The following is a 13,476-nucleotide window of genomic DNA, read 5'->3' as shown; positions in this document are numbered from 1 at the left end:
TTGCATACACATTTGGACTATTCTGCTGTGCAGAGCTTAAAATTCACCTTGTTCAAATGGAGAAAAAAAATTGAAATTTGAATTTCTGAGTTCAATTTGAAAAATTATAGATACTAATAGAACTAAGGTTCAAATAAAACAAATCATTTCAATTGACACAACTCACATCGAAGGTAAGACAGACAGACAGCCATTCCGATGAAAAATGACAAAGAAATATTAAATTCAAACCACACCTCAACAGAGATCGCTTCCAAGTACCAAGCTTGAATATCAATATCGAAGCGTGAAGAGAGGATGAGAAGGAGAAAAAACTTAATTGCGTAGGGATTCATGTATGAGGTAAGAAAATGGCTTTACTAATCCGACGAAGCGCTACATTAAGCGTTCCACCATCATCAAGTAAAGCACTTTATTGCCAGACTGGAAGCTCATCGGAAATGGTATGTACGAGGTACGATATCGAGCGTTATTCGAACGACGTCGACGACGAAAACGATGAAGACTGCGACTTCATCGCTAGGAAAGTACGGGGGAGGCAATAATAATATTGTATGCAAATGCAAAGCCAACAAGAATTATGAAGTGATTCGATGGGTATTTCCTTCCCGCATCTTGTGCCCCTTTCCTGGAGTTTCGGTTCATCGTTGAGCTCAACCGATTGAGGTTTGTCGCTCATTGTCACCTTCGTGGAAATCCAGGTTGATTTCAAGGCGTGTTTGAACTAAAACACAGAAGATAATATACTGTTTATTTTTTCTATTTATGAAATGGACTTTTGATTTTTTTCTGAATAAGTTTAAGCACGATTTTTTTTAAATCAACAGCAGTTCAAATAAAATAAATTTTAACACAGGAAAAAGGAAATGATAAAAAAACCAAACACCTACACACGAGTAAACCGATAGTGATTAATGCTTCTGCAAAATTGATGTCATAAAAACCAAAAACCTTACAGGAAACCAGCAGATCCAATCGTAAGGATTTGAATTCAATCGCAACCCCGTTATTCCAGTCGACAGAGTGATGGTGATGTCATTTCCAAAAATTTCACTTTCTCGTCAACATGATGGATGGATTAAATTCCACGCTGGCTGCCGGACCAGAGAACCAGGGATAGTGTATTTTAATCTGTCCGCAGCAATTTTATGTTTAGCCATAACAAGCACCCAAAATCTAAACTACGCTCTGACGTTAAATTAGCATTTACTCGGGTGGGTACGCGAAGGAATGTTAATGAGATCTAGATTTGTCGCTAGTGGCTAGTTAAAATACTATCCCCGAGTTGAGGCGGATTTGGCCGCTTATCGCTGTCGTAAACCGCGTTGACCGAAATTAGTGTAGTTAGTTTTTGAGCGTTTTGTTTTTGATTGCTTGGAAAAACAGAAAGATAATGAGAGTAGTTATGGATAGAATTGTTAGTTTTTCTAGGAATAATTTTAAAACCACACATAACCGTTTCAAACATTTGAAGGTTAGCTAATTTGACTTTCAACTTCAGTAACAACTATTATCTTAAATAACCTAGACGTTTAAAATTGAAATTCATTTTAAATCTTATGATAACTTTCAACGCAACCAACTACCACTGAGTCCCAAGTATTACAAATGAAAAAGCCCTAATCTCCCATAGAGAACAAGATTATCACCAATTTCTGTGAATTTACTAACACTTTAAAGCTTGTTTTTGTGAAGATTAATAATTAAAATTGAAATGAAATAATATTATAAGATGCTTGAAAACCATGCGCCTTTTCTACTGTAGTTTTCATCAATCAATGCTGACTTTCAAAATTAATTGATGTAACCCTTGACCGTATGAACTGACTCTTAATGACTTAAATGGTAGTAAAAAACTGGTAGTAAACTCAAAGAAAATGCATTATTTGGGTTTTTGTAACGAGTTTTCCATCAACATATCAATAAATCGCATAGTTTTTCAAATTAAAAAATGATCTTGAGTGGAGCCATCTCTAATCTTGACTCAAGATTCTTGAATGAAACCCCCGAATGTATGCAGTACCATTGTATTTTTATTATATCAGCTTGAGGGTCAGAAAAGATATAAAATCAAGTTCGAATAGAACCAAAATTAATGTAGGGTTAGTTGCCCTACTTTGGACCCTTTAAGCGGTGGTTTTCAATTATTCATATTTTTCTCATAAATGGACGGGAAATTTATATCCTTCAGGAAATTCATTTATAAGTCATGATCTTATCTGCAAGTTTCAATGAAAATTTTCAACATAGGTTTCGCCGTTATTGAGAGATTTGCAAAGAAATGAATGATCAAAATTTCCAACTTTGAACCTACTGTTCCTATTTTGGTACTGGACCGTTTGCTTTCATTGGACCTAGAACTAAAATTCCTCTAAAAAGTATGATTTTTCGAAAATAAATAAACAAATTCATTGAAAATATAATCTTCAATCAATTATTATCATAGGAAAGTATGAAAGCTTTTCATCATTGAAAAAACTAAAATTTCTGTTATGAATATCACAAACTCTTTTATTCTCCGTCAGCTCTATCAGCAGAACAATAGCTGAAACTTGTTTGTGTTTACCTACTTGTAGTTTATTCGCGTAAAGCTGGCAAAAAATCTTAGAAATATTAAATATTGGTTCTGAATTATGCCTCAATTATAAATTTGCACCTTTGTTGATTTGTTGGTATAAATACAATGTATTGGTGATGTCAGGTCTAAACATGGAACATCAAAGTCGAATGTTTCCTATCCCAAGTAACACAGATCAAGCCAATTGGCTTTTTTAAGTTTTAATATTGTTTTATGAAGACTTTTCGATGGCATCCCATTTTTAAAACGGTTTTATTGTAACATAGGAAATGCTTCATTTATCGTGTGTTTTAAAAGAGCCCTGAAAGTTTTGCTAAAACTTGAATAAAACACTATCTTAAGAGTGTTGTAAAAAAGTTGCAAAAGTATTGCTAAAGATTCAATAAAACACATACTTTCCTGTTTTTATTAGAGCTTTGGTAAAGGTTTTAATAATGCGCTCAATGCGCTTTTAAAACTAGCGTTCAAGCCAAGTTGAAAAACTGATTTATTGGAACATTGGATGTAGGCATGATAAAACTAAGTGACAGATGATTTGACAATCGAGAAGAACGTATACACGCTTAAACTTTTTTACCTCTTTTTGAGATAGCAACCTGTTTTGAAAGGATTATCACTCAAAATTGAGAAAAACGTGCTATCAAAATGATATAAATTGACACAGCTAAATTCATCTTAAAAATAAAAACAACTTTGTTGTATCCGCATTCAAATTTCAAAACAACCGCAAATCAGTCCACATCATTATTCGCTCAATTCTCAGGGTTCGAATAAAAGCCCACTAAGAATAAACGGTTTTTGTGATTCGATAAGAATAAATGTATTAGAAAATTCATTTACAAGTACGCCTATTAAACTACTTGTTTTATTTATCCATCTCTGTCTCTCAATGCGAAGTTGATCTTTATTTACGTCATCCAATCCAGAACTAACAAAATTATTTTCAGATAAACCGTCCTTGAAATTTCTGGAAGACTGCAGAAACCGGCTTCAACTCAGCAAAGACGGAGAAATTGAGGTTCATCACAAGCGAAAATGCTCATTCTAAATCAGCCTCAACAAGTTTCAGATGATGTATTCAGAATGAAGACCACTAGCATTGGCCGATCATTGAAGATAACGATTTATTTAAAGCGTAAGGCAGTTCTGGTAATAGTAAGCAAATCATCCGAAGGACGGTTTAAAGAATATTTTATTGTTTCCAATTGTTTTCCCATACAACTGTTTTAACAGTTTTTAACTGTTTTACATGACCTAACTACAAATTCAAAATTCAATCATTTCGGAATTCACGATTCAGGCAATTTCAATAATCGTTTGCTAAACATTTTATTACGCTTCAAAAATCATTTGGTTATAATCCTCATTTATGCGGGTTATTATTTAGCTTTGAGGCCAGGGTTTTGATGACAGAAAATGTTCTTGTCCAAATTAGTTTGAGATTATTTGATAGCAATACCTAAATATTTGTTATTTAAAGATGATTGACCATCCTCATAGTCAAAAGGAAACAAAACAAAAAGTTGCATGAATGCCTTTTGCCAAGCAACAAATCGAAATGTTTTCATTTATTGCGAAAAACTTCTCTTTCTCAAAAATGGATAAATCCATCATGAGCGTGTATTCCATTTAGAGAAACGTCAAACGAAGCTGTGATTCAAGGTCTCTTAAAACCATTTAAAAACTGTTTATTGAAATTGTTTTATTACCACATTTTACTAACCGTCATAAAACCATCTTAACACTGTTTCACAACTGCCTTAAGATTTTCAATATTAATTTACTGAGCGCCATGTTGATTGTGAAATTGAATCGAAATTACTGACGCCATGTTGCTGTAAATAATACTTTTATACTAAAAACTAGACATTTTCATCAATTTGACAATGTTGACGGTACTATTTGTTGTATAGGGGATGAATTTCAATGTAAAACAAAAATTGCATCATTTGAGCCAATTTATATTTATCTTTAATTATAATTTTTTTATTTAAAAAATGCTTAAAATATGGTCAACCTTGATTTTCTTTGAGGCGCGCTTAAGTTTTGATGCTATTTCGTATATACTTCACCAGAAATCTGAGGTTGCAGGAAGTTTCTTGCTTAGATATATTGAAAATGAGAATGAGAATATTTTTGAAATATTCTAAATGGAATCTTTACCTATCATCAAATGCTTGGGAGAGTAAGTGATAAAACGAGAAAAAACGGAACAGAAAGCTCCCACAGTAAAATTTCTATTAGATTCCACAGCTGCCACAGTGAAATTCCTATCAGATTTCACAGATCCCACAGTAAAATTCCTATCAGATTCCACGACGTAGTTTTAAAAGAGCTGTGGATAGTCTGAAGAGGGCTCTGAAAGGTTTCTCAAAGCTATGTCTATAAGGTCGAATAAAACTATTCTGTTGGATGTTTTATTATAGCGTATAGAATTAGCTTTAAAAACGTTAACAAAATGGTCCCTTTTGGCCATATGTTAACTTTAAAGTAGTTGTGCTAATAGCGTAGAATGCGTTTTGGCTTATAAAGTAGCTTTAGGAAATAGTCTTAAGCGAACTGTTAAGGTTGGAATAAAACTTAAATTGTTACTTGGGTATATTTGGACCCTTTGCAATTCTTTCGATTTTTTCCATTGATTTTCATAAATTTCAGAAAAAATAGGTAGAATGGTTCATATTCTTCACAGTGAAAGTAATTTTCCTTTAAACTTTGGCATGGACAGTAAAAAATCGGGATTTTTCATTGAACACTCCAATTTCTCAATACGCGCCCCACTAATTGAGCTGTCTGTTTCACCACTGATGAGGAGGTACATTTTTAAAATCGTTGCAAATTTTATCAGAAAGACTTTCAATGACGAAAAGTGGTATGGTAGGATTCAGGAAGAATAGGAGTTCATTGTATGCATAGGAATATCTTTATTCTTTGCCAGCAAATTTAATTATTTACAATTTTTGGCATTTTAGGACTAATGTAGGCTCAAGGTCCAAAGTAGAAGCACTCACCCTAATTGGTGTCGTTTAATACCAGACCAGACACAAACAAATTTTGAAAAAAAAATTCAAATAATTTTCATCACAATTCGTTTCAATTCTACAAAGTGTACTCGCGTTTGAACTAATGGAAATCGGATTGAGAAATAACTGTTTTATCAACTGAGCTGAATACCTAATGTTTACTTACATAATTTTACAATTTTACAAAACTAATTTATTTTTTTTTGTGAAGGATTAATCACCGTAATTTGAATTTGTAGATTTAATTTATCGGCCTAGCGGTGAAAAGTGATGTCCTTTCTAGTAGGGACATCTAATGATTATGAAAAAAAAAAAAATATACAGGTGGATAGAAGGTTAGATGAAATGAAAGATGTTGAAAATGAACGGGTTTAATTTATTTAGCACATCATCACATATCAAATCATATCATATAGCCTACTCAGAAAGTCGGATTTTTTTTTTCTCAAAAACAAAGAAATTTTTTCGGCAACCTTGGTTCTTTTTACAAAATCAGCAATGTAAAGCATACTTTTACTAACTTACATTACTGACATTCCCGATACTTTCAAAATCATCATTCATTTATACTAAAGAACTGAATTTTAGAGGAAAAAAACTAAAATTTGAGTTCACAGAATCGTTTCTTTCAAAATAAGATACAGCGGATCAAAGTCAAAATTGGATAATTTAGTAAGTGAGCAAAAGATTTGAACGGATAATTCGGATTCGAATTTTCAATACAAAATATGGAAACAGGCTAGCCTGGCCCGGTTGTCTGCAATTAATTAAAAAATGCTTGAATTGCGACAGAATTCATTCACTTCATTTTGCAAATAAAGCAAATTGTGTTGTAGAAATTTTAAAATAATGCCTCCAAAACAAAGTTTTCATTTATCAAGTTTTAAAAAAATATCATGAAAGGTGTTTCGGAAGCCTAATATACGGCCTAAAATCATTCGATGAGTTTTGTTAAAAGATTTAACTTTTTTTCTTGATTTTTTTAAATTTATTTCTTTGATTTGGCAAAATTTTCCCGGATATGTCCCGGATATTTGATCATCAATTTTGAAGTCAAATGCCCGAATTTCTCCGGGTTTTTAGATAAATTGCCAGGATTTGTCCGTCCCAAATACGTGCTGAGAAAAATCTGGCAACTTAAGTTTAGCTCTTTCACCCAATACCCACATTGTAGGGGTTTCACGTGGTTTTTAGTCATTTCAAATTTTATAAAAAGCCACCATCTTGGATTTCCAGATGGCGTCAGAAAACGAGATTCAACTTCAACTCATGGTTTCATTTAACCAGTCGTTCAAAACCAATCCCATATTTATTTCATCCAAAAAGTCTGGCCTTATTTCCTGTTCTACTGATGATTAACAAATAAAAAAGAGGAACTCATCCTACGAGTGCATTTGGTTGGCTTCCGAGAGAAACATCAAAATTTAGCTATTTACTTGGCTGTTATAGAACTAATTTTATTATAAAAACTTTGGTGACCAAAATTCAACACTATAATGATTTTATCAAAGCATAAAAATTGATGATGCTGATGACGTTTCTGGAACAAGTCCAAATAGCCAGATTTGAGCTTTATTAGAGATCTGGTGATATATAAAGTTATGATCATTTAGTATCCAGTCACTGTATTTCGGTGATATCTACGTTCCTAGAGCTAGACTATTTTGCTCATCTTTCAGATTTTTAAATATACGTGTGTTTGAGATATTTACGATGCAAAAAGACATGATAAAAATATTTTTGCACCGTCGCCTTGGCAATTCTTCATTGTCGATTTGAAAACTCATGAACTGTAGATTTTTTCTGAAATTTTATTGGCTGAAATGGTTAAGAAGTATGAGAAGCCACTCTAGGATGCTCACGAAGTTCTATCCAAGCATCGTAGTGGAACCTAGATATCAACCATGGTAAAAAGTTTATGGTAATTGGGGATATCTGAATGTTGACCCCTTAACTTTGCAGTAATTGCTTTTCCGGCAGACAAGTGTTGCCTGTCTAGTAGACACCCAGCAAATAACTAAAAAGGACCAGTTCCATGGATCGCAATCTGAACAACCGGTCTTTACGTAATGTGAATTTTTTTTTATATTTTTACATAAAATATCATATTTACACCTTCATTTCCTCCATATAAAGTTTTTAGATCAAATGAACTGCCCGGATTCTAAATGATCATAGCCATAGAATGCGCTTTAGCTTGTTGTGAAGATTGATACTATAGTCCTAACGATGTCATGCTGACCATAATAAAACTTAAGTTGTTACTTGGGAAGCCTTCCACCAGGTTCTGCACAGTAGCTTTTGTGCATTTCCTGGATGCTGCCTTCCATTTTTTCTCGAATTCTTCCATTCTTTGAGAAACTGTCCCCTCCTTCTTAAAGATCCTGTTTAAAATCGTCCAGTATCGTTCAATGCCAAGCCCTGCCAGAAGAGAGGGGAATACTGATACTTTTTATAACAATCTTTTTATCAAGCATTCATCTTTGTAAACTGGAGCAATTTTGTACCTTTTGTAAAGAAAATACTTTGCCACAGACAACAGTTTCAAATAGTTTGCCAGCTCCTCGTCCGTCAATTTGGTGTAGAGTTGTGCCCCGGGAAGCGTTCCTGAATCCTGTTTGACCTAAGTTTCTTCGGCCTTTAAGATGCACCTATTGTTGTTGTCCAGAATCCGTTCGTAAAGTTTGCATGCCCATGTTTTTGCTCGAGGTTGTTGCTCTACTGATTTCTTTGATACCTTCCGCTTCTTGTACGTCTTAAAAGAGTACCTGGCTTTGGTTCTCTGAATCATCCTTATGCTGGTTTTGAAGTTTTTAGCCAGATTATGCGTTGATACCGATCAATTACGTTTGATATAAGTGACTATTTAAGCATCCAACTGGGGCTGACTGGAACCAGGTTTTTTTCCGGATCTTGGCAGATCCTTCAAGGACGATTCGTTGCTATATATTTTTTCATGATATTATTCACGCTTATGTGGTGTACCGACAATAGAAAACAAGATTTTTATCAAATTCTGTGAAATTAACAAATATTTAAAAGTTTGAAGTTAATGAAGAAAACTCCTCAGGAAGATTTTGAAACTGCTTTAAGCCGAATGACATTACAAAAATAAGCCCATCTGCTTAAATGTAGCTACTGAAGTAAAAGATGCAAAATTATCAAAATATACACAAATAAGTTTCATTCTTAGGGAAGAGAGTTCATTAATGGGCCAAGCGCAGTGGTCGGCAACCTTTTGAGTCAGAAAAGCCAAAAACTTCAAATTTTCTTGATATCAGAATTTGAAAGAGCCACATTAAAGGTATATTGTTTTTGTCTTTAGCATCGCGGGTGATTCCTGCCCAAACCATCACCGATGCTGGTTTCTGTCGCCGGGTGGCCGTCAGCAAGTCGGCATGACTTAACGATCTTTCTGGCAACCAAACTCTGTCGTTCTGCTTATTCAAGAACTAAAGTTTATCTTTCAGGATCCGACGGAAGCTTCGACCCGATATGTTGAGATCCTCTGCCAATTTTGTGGCACTACGACGAGGATTTCTCTTAAGGCGCTTCTTGATGATTTTCGCAATGGCAGGTGTCCCCCACCATACCGTTTTTTGGCACTTCCGGTCTCCAGGTATCTTTTAACTGTACGGTATAAAAAAAAACTTCTGCACACACTCATACATATTGGACAGCTCACGAACTATGTCCTTCTGCCGTTTGCCAGCTAGGAACAAGGCAACCACAGCGCTCGTTTCTGTTCGAGATCCATTTTTCCGGATAATACCTGATTAAAAAAGTAACACTTACATCCAATGATAGCGAAGACTTATTGTAAACAAAGCGACGAGGGGTCGTTCAATACTGTTTCGTGTGCAATAAAATAATTCTAGAGTTTGTCGTATGAACCAATATAAACAAAATCAAGCTTTTGACTACAAACGATAGATAAACATGGATTCTATGTTAGGTAAAAACTTGGTTTAGTATGATAAAAAAATTACTTAAAAAACATGATTTGAATTTAAGACGTAAGTTGACTTTCTCATTTTCGAGGGCAATTTGGTTTTAACGACGATTTGCGCAGCACTGGATTGCCGTGATGCAAAAGGATGTTAAAAACATTTCGGCAAGTGCGGCTCAAAGGTCCTTTTGCATCTTTGCAGCAAATGCTTCTGAAAATAGTGAAAATGATTGAAAAATTAGAAGAGCATTGTTTGTGAGAGTGACTGAAGCAATTTTAATAGAGCAGCTGACTTAAATTGATTGCTGCGGGTAAGTAAAATTAATGTTATATTTGATTGGTTGATACATGCATTACATTTTTATCCTACAACAGATGTATCCAGCATTAAATATTTCCTCACTCGTTGATCGGTTAACGGAGTTCAGGCCCGTGTCGGGAGAATATAAACAAGAATTTAACAGTCCAACTGAAACACTCCTGACTGACAGTCCCGAGCAACAGCAATTCAAAAAAAAATTCTACAGACACTTCCATTTATAATTAAAGTTCGAATTGTTTTGGACTTTATTTCATGCAACATACGGAACGGAACGGAACAGAGTTTCGAAGTTACGATCATATTCAAACAAGTTTTATGATAAAAACTTAACGATTTACAAAACGACGTATGAGCAAGGTAATCAATGTAATAGAACGTAAGTACATTTAAACCAGTAAGTCGTCTGTTTTTTGCATAGGAGAGCGAATTTCCGAAAAATTCCGACAGATATTTTTTAAATGAGATTTTAAAAGCTGTTTCAAAACTTCCACAGCGATTTTCTTGAAAGTCGTTGAGTGGCTCATGCGACCTTATCAAATCAAACTCTAGAAATAATGTTGAAGTAATGTTACAGTTCAATTGCCGGACCCTGTATATCATTCAGCTATAGCTTGACCAGTGACCAGTATAATTTTTTTATATATTGCAGTCTAACACTTGGCAAAGTTTTCGAGTAAAGCTATACGCAATAATTTATCATCTTGTTTTGAACTTTTTTTTGAGATTCGAATGAGATCAAGCAATTACAAAGGAAGTTTTACTTAAATAGATTGCAATGAATAAACATCTACTGAAATTCTCAAAAAAATCCTGTCTAAGAGTTTTTTCAATATTTTTGGCCCTGAAACTTTCTTAAATTTTACATCTTTCATAAGTCGTATGAAAATTCCTTATTGTTTTCATATTTAATTTGAAATTATTTTGTTTTTTTTTTCACCGTAAGAACTTGGAAAATTTTCATAGCTCAGTAAGTATTTCCCTGGATTGAAATTTTCTAACAGATTGCATTAAAATGTTTCACATCCTAAAAAGATTTATTGAATCCAAGATCGACTTAAAAATACCAAAAAATAAAATTTTGCAAATACTGATCATTTTTTTTTTAAATTCAGGTTTGTCATTTTTTTTTTCGAAAATAATCATTTAGTCAATTAATGGATGTTTTTGATACAAAACAATATATTCAAATTTACTCAAGAAAAAGACACTTTTTGCTTAATTTTTTCGTATTTTTCTTTTTTTCCCAATTTTTTATTTTTTTTTTTCAAATCATATCTTAAACATAATATCATTAAAGTTCCTAACTACACGTTAAAGTTTCAATTGTTTCTTATGAATTTTTTCCAGCAAATAGGTTTTTGATTTGAAAATTGATCAAAATAATTTTTGAGAAACCGTAATTTAGTAATGTTTTGAAAGTTATTCTTGATTTTTAAATTGCGACCCAGAGATGGGTCTTGATTTAAAAAAAAATACACCAAAATTTTTTATTGATAGTGCTTTAAAGTATGATAAGGATGTTTTATGATTGGATTTCTGAAAAAACTGTACCTGTAAATGCGACTCAGTTTCAATTAAGTTCGTGATCCGAGAAGTATATGCTTAGAAGTCAGATTTGAAGAAAAAGTTATTCTATTCTTCGAAGTCGTTCTCCAAAAACCCCTTGTTGAGGCTTGAAAACCACAGAAAATAATTTTTTTAGATTACCAAAACGAGTGAACTCATAATTATTATGTTCATGGTTTCATGTAGTCTGAAAATGCCAGAACTTGATGAAATATTTGGATAAATAGTTTTGAGCGCTTCAAAATCAACTTTCTGTAAGCTTTTCTGGGTTATGGATCAAAGTGAGCAGGTAGGGACCACTCAGAAAATCACCGCTCCAAACAGTGTTAGAATACAGATAAACCTTCTAAAAACGGTACAATTAACAAAAAAAATGCTGAACTAGTCTAAAAGACACTTGAAAACCATTCGAAAATGCCTGCAGCCAAACCTGCATACAATATTTCATGTGAAATGGTCATTACGATAGAAAACATTTAAAGCATACTGGTATTTCAAAGTCAATTTTACGTTGATAGAAATTTACAGCTTTTAGTAGCCAAGATTGAAATGATAATAAATAATGCCTTTTAAGTTCGTTTTCACCACACAGTCTATTCAGTCGATTTTAACGATTGAGCCTAAAATGAATATTTATACTCTGTTACTGTATTGTTGTTCCGCAAATGTGAAATGGGTCCCAGATTTAACCAAGACGGTGAAGTTTTTCATTTCCAACAGGTATTTCATTTTTGTCTTTAAAAAGCACGGTATAAAATATTTAATTAGGATTGTTTTTTTTTAGTCAACAGCAGGAACTCGTTCCAATACCAAACGATGATGCCGATGTTTTCGACCAATATGGGTGCACACCAAGAGACAAATTTGCAATCATAGTACACAGCTGGACGGAAAGCTCAGAAACACCTTGGGTTCTGCCTATGTTGTGGTACTTTTCAGCTTATCGTCGAGGTTGCATCATTTAATGCAGTATGGCTTTGCTATCGATCGGGATTCGTATTCCAGGGTGATGCTTCCCAATTTTGATCGATTAACTAATGCTTTGGTCACATTCATTCGTCGATTACTGTCACTTGGCTTTGAATCCAATCGTGGATTCTTGTTTGGGTTCAGCTACGGAGCACAAATGGTGCTGGAAGCTGGTCGACGTTTGGGAGATCAGAAACTCGCGAGAATTGATGGTGAGTAATTTTTTATGTTTATTTGCACAATGAAAATTTAAAAAAAAAATTGAAATTTCAGTTTGTGAACCAGCTGGTGCAGGATTCGATGGCAATTTGACATATAACAGCCTGGATATGAAAAGCGCTGCCAATGCTGTTCAGTGTATCTTTACCAGTCTTATAAGTAGCACGGTTAATCGTACCAGTTGTCACATCAACTGGCACATGGGAACGTGTGGCTTCAATCAACCGGCGGAAAAAAATTATTTTGAATTGGGATCCCACGGACTGTGTCCCTATTTTTATAACAGTGCATTCGATAACCCTTTCGTTGCGATGAAGCGGCCGCATTATTGTCCTGAATGGAAACGGGACGTTTCTTGGCCCAAGAATTTCATGATGGGATACCATTGCGATGTCACCAGGTAGTGTGAACTTTTTTCAAGAATGTGTTATGATTTATTGATTTTTTCCTTGCAGCGGAGTGACTGGAGACTTTTATTCAAAAACGACTAAAGACTACCCTTATGTGTGAACAAATAGTATGATTATTCAAATATAAACAATCATAAAATCGTTGCTGATCTGTAATTTTACGTTAATGTTATGTAACGAACATCAATGAACTATATAAACCTTCCATCAATGAACTATGTACACCTATTTAGTGTTGTGTGGTCCCCCTTTCAAATTTATCATAAAAACCGTTTAGAATCCATTCAAAAACAATTTGTTCTATTTGCTTTACGAAATCTAGGATGGTCTCAGAGCCAATTACCACGCTACGAATCTCCCCTTTACTAATAAATGATACTGATGATACGTATGAAACGTGATCCTGGTAACTCCCATCTAAATGATATGCTCGCTCATGTTTC

At 33.9% G+C, this 13,476-nt stretch overlaps 1 protein-coding gene across 1 annotated transcript; it reads left to right on the top strand.

The window, feature by feature from the left end:
* The first annotated feature begins 350 nt into the window (after window positions 1-350).
* LOC129743036 (uncharacterized) lies at window positions 351-13,163 on the top strand. The gene is made up of 6 exons (XM_055734978.1): window positions 351-527; window positions 12,028-12,155; window positions 12,220-12,396; window positions 12,441-12,616; window positions 12,678-13,023; window positions 13,079-13,163. Exons 1-6 carry the CDS (start codon window positions 351-353, stop codon window positions 13,131-13,133), a joined length of 1,059 nt encoding a protein of 352 aa, XP_055590953.1. The 3' UTR covers window positions 13,134-13,163.
* The last annotated feature ends 313 nt before the right edge of the window (window positions 13,164-13,476 follow it).

The sequence above is a fragment of the Uranotaenia lowii genome, chromosome 2 (genome assembly GCF_029784155.1).
Source record: "Uranotaenia lowii strain MFRU-FL chromosome 2, ASM2978415v1, whole genome shotgun sequence".
NCBI classification, from domain to species: Eukaryota; Metazoa; Arthropoda; class Insecta; order Diptera; family Culicidae; genus Uranotaenia; species Uranotaenia lowii.
Note: the sequence above shows the minus strand (reverse complement) of the source record. Positions and strands in the feature narration are given on the sequence as shown.